The 8,709-nt window shown below is 33.7% G+C and overlaps 1 protein-coding gene across 4 annotated transcripts; it reads left to right on the top strand.

The window, feature by feature from the left end:
* Nucleotides 1-509: 509 nt before the first annotated feature.
* LOC133285930 (rust resistance kinase Lr10-like) lies at nt 510-5,854 on the top strand. 4 transcript variants are annotated; one of them, XM_061483246.1, is made up of 6 exons: nt 510-949; nt 1,747-1,835; nt 2,860-3,001; nt 3,810-3,845; nt 3,997-4,023; nt 4,446-5,854. In XM_061483246.1, the coding sequence occupies exons 3-6, from the start codon at nt 2,938-2,940 to the stop codon at nt 5,690-5,692; spliced, it is 1,374 nt and encodes a 457-aa protein (XP_061339230.1). In that variant the 5' UTR covers nt 510-949; nt 1,747-1,835; nt 2,860-2,937; the 3' UTR covers nt 5,693-5,854. The 4 variants fall into 4 exon arrangements, 3 of the variants coding, with proteins under 3 accessions (XP_061339230.1, XP_061339228.1, XP_061339229.1); XM_061483244.1 differs by lacking the exons at nt 510-949; nt 1,747-1,835 and having other exon boundaries at nt 1,861-3,001; XR_009748067.1 differs by lacking the exons at nt 3,810-3,845; nt 3,997-4,023; nt 4,446-5,854 and having other exon boundaries at nt 2,948-3,599.
* Nucleotides 5,855-8,709: the final 2,855 nt, after the last annotated feature.

Here is an 8,709-nt window from a genome sequence, read left to right as displayed (position 1 = left end):
TATTCCGGAATCGAAAATGGGTCAGTATTTTTATGGATTTTGTAGTAGCATTGCCGAGAACTCATGTTGGTTTTGATTTTATATGAGTTGTGATAGACAGATTGATTAAGTCTGCGCATTTCATTCCAGTCAAGATGAGTTTCTCTACTGAGCAGTTGGCTCGATTATATGTAAAAGAGATTGTTTATTAGTTTGTCTTCGACTACAGGTTTAGGGAATTTTATGAAGGGAATCATGTGTTTATTAGTTTGTCTCCGACTACAGGTTTAGGGGTGCTCTAGGTGTGAGGAAGTGTCTTATAAGTTTCGATTTTGTGGGCAAAACTCCTTAAAAGGTGGGGTGAATATAATAGCCCTCACTAGTAGTTATGGATTTAATATGTGTTATGTCTTATGAAGGATAAGTATAGTAGTTATGAAAAAGATAAGTAAGTCACCTTTGGTGAAAAAAAGAGTTAAAATGACAGTAAAGTAGTAAAAATGCGGGTAAATAAAGTTATCCAAAAAGTGAAAGTAAATATAAAAAAGTGACTAGAAAAATATTCTAGTCCATAGGGTAAAGTTTGGTAATGAATGGAGGTGTGTAGATAGATAAGCTTATACCCACTGATAAAGTAAACTCATTAATTGACTCAATTAAGTCACTATTCTCCTTCTTCTACGTTTCATCCGACGACAGTAAGGGAAAGAAAGAACGGAGATTTTGGTTTTAAATCTTCCAAAATTCATAACTTGAGCTAGAGACCTCCAAATCACTCCGTTCCAAAGCCAAACCTGTGAGAAATTTCGAGAGGAACCTATTGGTACCAATATTTCTGGGTGGGGTTCACTGTAGAGAGAGATCTTCTCCCCCAAAGATTTCGAATTTCATGGAAAAGATAGATTTTGATGGAGCTTGAGGCCATGGGAGCTTAGGAACTCATCTCTCCTTTGTTCTAGAGTGCATTGTGGTAAGAAATTCCCTTCCTTTTCATGTTTTTATGAAGATTGAATTTAGGTTTTCATTTTGAAAATTTGTTTTGATTGAGCATGTTAGAGCTTGATTCAAGTTTAGCTCATGTTGAGAAAAATGTTTAGATGAGAATTTTAACGGTGAAAATGTATTTCTTGGATTAAAGGTGTGTGATAAGCTTGAATTTGATGGACTAAAGCATTGGAATCATGAAGTTGGCATGATTTCTTGTATGTGCCTCTTAGCCATTTTCAAAGGAAGTATGTGCTATGAGCTACTGTTTTACAAAGCGAGCATAATTTTATGCGTGGAATAATATTTTAAGGTGTATAGACCTTCGCTTTGGTGAAATAAAAAAGAAAATAAGGTAGCTCCTTTGTATGGCCTTAAAATGAGTTTTGGCCATTTTCAAAGGAAGTATATTTGCGGAGATATTGTTTCGCAAAGTAAGAACACTTATATGTGTAAAATAATTTATATAGGTGGCTAAGCTTGGGTTTAGGCACTAGACAAAGAGAAATCTTATAGCTCCTTTGTAATGGGCATTCTGCCTTAAATTGGGAAAAATAGGCTTTTAGGTGGTAAGAGGAGTAATGAGTGTTCTAAAGGCCTTTTGGGACTATCCTAAGACTAAGTGAACATGTGGAATTTTGTAGGGATTTGTTGAACAAAGAACCACCCACTCATGACTTAATATGATTAAGTAAAAAGAAAATAAACAATAAAGTATGTGTCTTGTATATTTACATGGCATTATATCATTTTATTGAGTTTTGTGTTGAATTCCTTCTCTAGGTGTGCCTAGAGACTGTGAACGTTTGGATTCTCGTGGAGCAAGATAAATAGCTTGTTCTTCAAGTAAGCAAATTGTAAAGCTCCAAGAGGTAAGCTCTATGTTTATGGGGTTTGCTCCTACTTTGTGTTCCGCCATAGTGTACGGACTGTGGTCAGGTTGTATGATATGTATGAGATATATGATATAGATGCATTCATATAGAGCTATATGATAATATGATATGTTTTGTTTTGATGTATTTACTTTGATATGTGTTAATATGATATGTTTTGTTATGATATGACTTCTGTAATATGATTTCTGTAACAATATCTGGCCATTGATTGTATAGTACCCGGATGTTCGCTTTGGGGTCCTCCCTCGGGACTGATGGTGTACGCCTCTGATATGTTCTGGTTCCGCTTTGAGGTCCTCCCTCGGGAACACGTGCGTTGATTTCCGCTTGGGGTCCTCCCTTGGGAATGACTGCGTACGCCTCTGATAGGTTCTGGTTCCGCTTTGGGGTCCTCCCTCGGGAACACGTGCGTTGATTTTCGCTTGGGGTCCTCCCTCGGGAATGACTGCGTACGCCTCTGATATGTTCTGGTTCCGCTTTGGGGTCCTCCCTCGGGAACACGTGCGTTGATTTCCGCTTGGGGTCCTCCCTTCGGAATGACTGCGTACGCCTCTGATATGTTCTGGTTCCGCTTGGGGTCCTCCCTTGGGAACACGTGCGTTGATTTCCGCTTGGGGTCCTCCCTTGGGAATAACTGCGTACGTTTCTGATAAGATATGTGTATATGTTTTGTTTAGTTATGATATTTGATTACATGACATGTTTTATGGGATATGTATGATGATTTTGTAAATGATATTTGTTACGTACGTTGATTTCCGCTTGGGGTCATCCCTTGGGAACGATTGCGTACGTCTCTGATATAACACGTTTGTTCTGATATGAGTATTGTGATGATTTTTGTAAAAGATATTTGTTACGTGCGTTGATTTTCGCTTGGGGTCATCCATTGGGAATGATTGCGTTTGTCTTTGATAAGATATGTATATATGCTTTGTTCAGTTATGATAATTGCTTATATGATGTTTTGTATATTATGTATCTGACTGTCATGCAGGAAGTGAGCCCAGGGTATGGAGGGTTTTCCATAAACCTGGAGTTTACTAGAGATTCGTCTCTAACCCCGTTTGGGGATATGATTTCAGTAACACAGTTAATTGAAGAGCCTCATGGGACCAGGACACTAACCGTGGCTAGAGGTACTAGTATGAGGATGTGGAGTTCTGGGTGGTCGGATGCTACTATTTGTTTTAGACGTATTTTTGGAAAAGATGTATTGTTGCATAGTGTTCATATTCGATACATGTACATTTATGTATTCAGGCATGATGATATGACTATGTAGTATTCAGTTATGTTATGTATTGGATTGCATGCTATTAGATTTGTGGCACGGAGCCAAGTTCAGCATGCGCCCATAGATGGGTATCTGAGTATATTTGCATGACTGGTACTTCTGGAAATATATATTGTTTAAACTGTCTATCAGGAACTCTTGAGAGTGGGATTGAAAAATCCCCAGTTGTCCGATTTACAGAGGTTACTCTGTTCGATTTTCGTCTCCGTAAAATAAGAATTAAATTAGAAGAAGCATGCAATGTGATATGTCATGTGAAAAAGGATTAAAGAAAAAGAAAAAGTTAGTTCGTATTTTCGTAAGTTAAGTCTTCCGCTGTTTCTGTTAAGTATCATATGCATGTTAATTGAACCGGCTCGAGGTTGGGGATGTTACAAGTAACACCAATCATAGTTAATTTGTGTTTTGTATATATAGAAGTTTATGTTTTACATCAATTATATTATAATTTAATTATGTGTTATTATATCGTTAAAAAAGGTATAACTTTCTTAAATAATTAATATTTAAATTAAAGTTTTTAAACCACATGGAAATATAGCATTAAAAGGTAATTTAGAAGAATTGTGTATGTTTTTAACATCCTATAAAATTCTTTTTATAAATCTTCTTGTAGTTCCCTAAATGTTTTTTTCAATATTTTCTTTTAGGTCTTTTAGTATCATCCAGCACAATTGACATTATAGGTGAGAATTCCATCCTTTTTTTTTTCATTCTTCATTTTTTCTGCGAGTATATATATATATATATATGTGTGTGTTTCTGCTACTATCTTTCGTTATTCCTTAAATTGTAATAGTCTTATCAATTTGTTGACATCTCAAAAATTTCTAACAGCTTCATACTGCATTGGCGTTTATAAAGGTAAGATGTTATTCCGTGGCATGTATTTTCCTTTCTAATGTTATTTTCTCATTGATTATATCATTAAATATTTTCTTATCAAGCTTAATCTCAGCCAGATCCCCAAATATATGAAAATCTGATGTAAAAAATAGACAAATATTCATGCATAAATAGAGGACTTCTAGTTATGGTGCTCGTTTCATTTAGTTTTTTCTTCTTCTTATTTTCTGACTTCATATAAAAAAATGCAAGTGTTAAATTTTACAATAATTCTACCCGACACTTTCAAATGATATGCAAGTCTTAACAATTTATTTATTCACATTTAGTTGTTATAAACTGTACATATTTCGTTTGAAAATTTGGGATGGCAAAACAAATAACATGAGAATAGCCATAATTAGTTTTAAGGTGATATATACCCCCACCCACGCATGCAGGACTATTGCAATTTTTTGGCGTGAATAGAGCTTGGAGATACCATGGAATTGACGTTGAGAACGGAAAAGGCACGGGAAGGTATCTCCTACCATACTTTATTGTCAGATTTGTATTGGGTGTCGTAGCTTTCATTGTACTGTTAATCTACAAATGGGGAAGAAGACATACATCAAACTATGAAAATATCGAAGATTTTCTGCAAGAAAATACCTTCATGCCAATAAGGTACTCATACAAAGAAATAAAGCAGATGACCAGAGGTTTTAAAGAAAAGCTGGGTCAAGGAGGGTTCGGTATGGTGTATAAAGGAAAGTTACGTAGTGGGCCATTTGTAGCCATAAAGATGTTGAGTAAATCAAAGGCTAATGGGCAAGAATTCATCAGTGAAGTCGCAACCATAGGTAGAATACACCATGCCAATGTGGTTCGACTTATTGGATTTTGTGTTGAGGCATCAAAACGTGCCCTTGTGTATGAATTCATGCCCAATGGCTCTCTTGATAGACATATTTTCTCGAAAGAGGATAGTATTTCTTTAACTTACGAGCAAATATATGAGATTTCTCTTGGAGTGGTTCGTGGCATTGCTTATCTGCATCAAGGCTGTGACATGCAGATTTTGCATTTTGACATCAAGCCCCATAACATCCTTCTTGATGAGAACTTTATCCCTAAGGTTTCAGACTTTGGCCTCGCAAAGCTTTATCCAATAGACAAAAGTATTGTGACTTTGACAGCAGCAAGGGGAACAATTGGATACATGGCTCCTGAATTATTCTACCGTAATATTGGGGGAGTATCGTACAAAGCTGATGTCTATAGCTTTGGAATGCTTTTGATGGAAATGGCAAGCAGGAGAAAAAACTTGAACAAACAAGCAGAGCATTCAAGCGAGCTTTTCTTCCCTCTTTGGATTTATGATCAATTGAGCAGAGAAAATGAGTTGGAAATGGAAGATATTACCGAGGAAAAGAATGATGAGGCAAAGAAGATGTTCATAGTTGCATTATGGTGTATACAGTTAAAACCAAGCGATCGTCCTTCAATGAACAAAGTAGTAGAGATGCTGGAAGGAGAAATTGAGGGCATTGATATGCCACCAAAACCTTCCTTATATCCACATGAAATGATGCAAGAGGATCTCACAACCAACTCAGACCAAACTCTATCAGACGATTCTATTGGTTCTACAAGTTATCTTGAGGAAAGTTATGTTCATACTTTATACAAGTATTCTGCTTCATAATTGTAATTAATTTGATTTTACAGTTACTTCTTTTGCCAAATGCAAAACATAAATTCGTCGTAGCTTTAGTCAAAGATGAATATGCTCCAAACATAACCTTTATATGAACAAAACATGTTACTTTCCAGTCCCAAAAAAAAAATAAAAAAATTGTAGTTTACTTTTCCATTTTTTTCTGAATCTTGGAAGTTATGTATAGCATTTTATTTTCCTTTTATTGGAACAGTATAGAAAAGGAGAGGACAGTTTAAGATAGAGCATGGCCCAAGTCTTAGATAGGATTTAGCTATAGATGACTTACCAGTAAAACAGCACTAGCTAAGAGAAATCAAAGTGACAACCATTGTGTCAACATTGTTGAATCTTACTAGTTGAATTAATCCTTATTGGCCAGTTATTTCACTTTGATATACCTATACTGTTAGATAAATATAAAATTATTATTGTGCCTCTACCTTATAGTTTAAACTGGATTGAATTTGTTATTTTGAGTTGAATTGATTACTTTATATGATAACAAAACCTTATAATGATGGGAATCTATTTGTGAGTAGTAAAGTCTGACAATGATGTTAGAAATGAATTAAGTGAGGATAATATATTTACAAGGCCTGATAAATTTAATGTCTTAAACTTTTGGATTGAGATGCATGTGGAGTCAATTGTCAACCCAATTATAATGGTGAATTGTGTTTAACCCATTATTAATAGTTCTCTCATACCATAAGCTCTCATTCTTACCCAACATATATGCATGTACATATTCCTAGATTTTCATACCAATGAGATAACATAAGCAAATGAGTTAGGGCAAGCTAAGTTTTAATCTAAATAGATTAGATTTGTGTAAAATATATCAAGTCTGATTTGGTTTATTAGCTTGATACAAGTTAAATTATAAGTTTGGTTCGGTTTATTTTAAAAAATACAATGCTTGAAACGACCTATCAATCTTCAAAAATGATATATTGTACTATGTAAATTATAGGTTATGACTATCCTATTTCTTTTGTATGTTTAAGTTGATGGAGTTACTATCCAAAATTTTGACAACTTGAGTAGGTTGCTGAAATATTCACTCACCCATATATTACATAATCTCACTCAACAAAAAGAAAATATTATAGCCATATAATTTCTTATAACATATATAATATATAGCTACACAAATGTTTACCAAAAAAAAAATATAGCGACACTTATAGTTAATCTGCTACAAGAAACTATAGCTATATTTCTACTTAAATTAACATAATATTTGTTTTGGATATATATTATCCAGCTTAGACCCTATAAATAAAGAAAAAACTCTAAACCTCTTTAGGAGACTCTCGGCATCCACCATATATATAATAGGGGTCTTCATTCTCATTCACAATCATTAAGCATCAATTAAATATTCTACCTTACACATTTGACTATGATTGGTACTGACATGAGTATCAGAGTGTTTTATAGGTGTACAAACAACCCCCTTGTCTCACCGGAACATGTGGAGGAGAATCTTGTTGCCACTATAATCAAGTCTACTCCATGGATGCTCAAGTACAACACCACACATATTATTATGATCAAGTATACAAACTTGTTCAATACTTATTGATTATAATTAAAACCCACATTGTGAATCTAGATCTCAATTTAAGTAATATTTTTCTTCCTTTAAGGGATTTCCTATGATTAAACAATGTTGACAGTACTAACTGTAAAACATTAATTCAACTTAAAAGCTTAAGTTATTGGGTGATGTTATATTAATGATTTTATATTTCTCTAACACGTTCCCTCACACGAAAACTCATTAGGCTTGGAAGGTGGATGATGCATTAGGCCCAGCCTATCTGAGTTAAGAAACTACACAATATCTAATTATTTTTATTAAAATTATTTTTATTAATAGAATGGGGCGATGACTAACACTAACTCCAACAATTTACAAGGCATAGGCCATTTCTCTTGAACACAAAACTATCGAAAAGGTTTGTTAGTGTAAAATTAGTCTAGTATAATAACACACTCTAGTAAGCTGTGTAAATGGAATATGTGACAATGAATGACATGTTAATTATGGGATTAATGTGATAAATATGAATGAGAATTCAATTCTTGTCAATCAAGTTATTTAGGGGCCAAAATATAATTATGAAAAAATATAGGAGTCAAAATGCAATTATGGTAAAGTTTATGGACCAACTTGCAAATAAGAAACAGTTTGCCTAAACTTAGTTATGATGTCATAATGAGAAAGATTAGAGAATTTTGTAGGTTTGAAATGATGTCAATGCCGGCTAGGTAATTTTAGAAATTAAGTTATAGTTTCATAAAAATACAAGGACCAAATAACAATTTTTAATAAGTAGTGGGTCAAAGTCAACTATCTAAGTTATTAAACATTAAATCAGTTAAGTATTTTCCTATTTTCTATCTTCTTCCCTTCGACTTATCAGCCTCCAAACAGCCACCATCGTGAACCACCATGGAAGAATATGGTAAGCTTGATTCACCTTGTTTCATCCATTAAAACACCAAACACCTTGTTATCAAAAAAAAAAAAAAAAACACCAAACACCTTTCAGGAAAAGTGAAGCTTAGGACCTAAGGAAGAAAATCCTAGCCTTTGTTTCTCCAATGAAGCTCTTTTGTAATTTTATTTTCTAGTAGTATACTCTTCTATAGTAACCTCAAATTTCAGCTTTCAAGATTAAGCAATTTGTGAAACAATAAATTAAGAAAATGTGACATGTCATTTTAATAACATATGAATTTGAAAAATATGAGTTCACAACTTTTGGTCTTTTGGATTTTATTAAGAGGTATGCTTTTGGGGATTCTGTGTTGTAATCTAAATTGACGGAGTGATAGCGTGCATTTTAATTTATTTATGCTTATTTTTGTGCAATTTATTGATTAATTATGAACTTGAACAAATGTGATTCAGTAATTTTTAAGTTTATTTAGTGAACCTTGTTTAACTCATTTTAAATATTAAATTTATATGGTCATATATATATATATAT

Source organism: Gastrolobium bilobum, unplaced genomic scaffold, assembly GCF_033153095.1.
Source record: "Gastrolobium bilobum isolate Gb01-03AN ecotype WA unplaced genomic scaffold, APGP_CSIRO_Gbil_v1 utg1764, whole genome shotgun sequence".
NCBI lineage: Eukaryota > Viridiplantae > Streptophyta > Magnoliopsida > Fabales > Fabaceae > Gastrolobium > Gastrolobium bilobum.
Note: the sequence above shows the minus strand (reverse complement) of the source record. Positions and strands in the feature narration are given on the sequence as shown.

Excerpts from the sequence above, each read along its gene's own strand:
- LOC133285930 (XM_061483244.1), top strand. The coding sequence starts at position 2,758 with ATGATTGCGTTTGTCTTTGATAAGATATGTATATATGCTTTGTTCAGT. Across the intron at positions 3,846-3,996 it reads CAGCACAATTGACATTATAG|CTTCATACTGCATTGGCGTT; the intron begins GTGAGAATTCCA and ends AATTTCTAACAG. Across the intron at positions 4,024-4,445 it reads CTGCATTGGCGTTTATAAAG|GACTATTGCAATTTTTTGGC; the intron begins GTAAGATGTTAT and ends CCACGCATGCAG.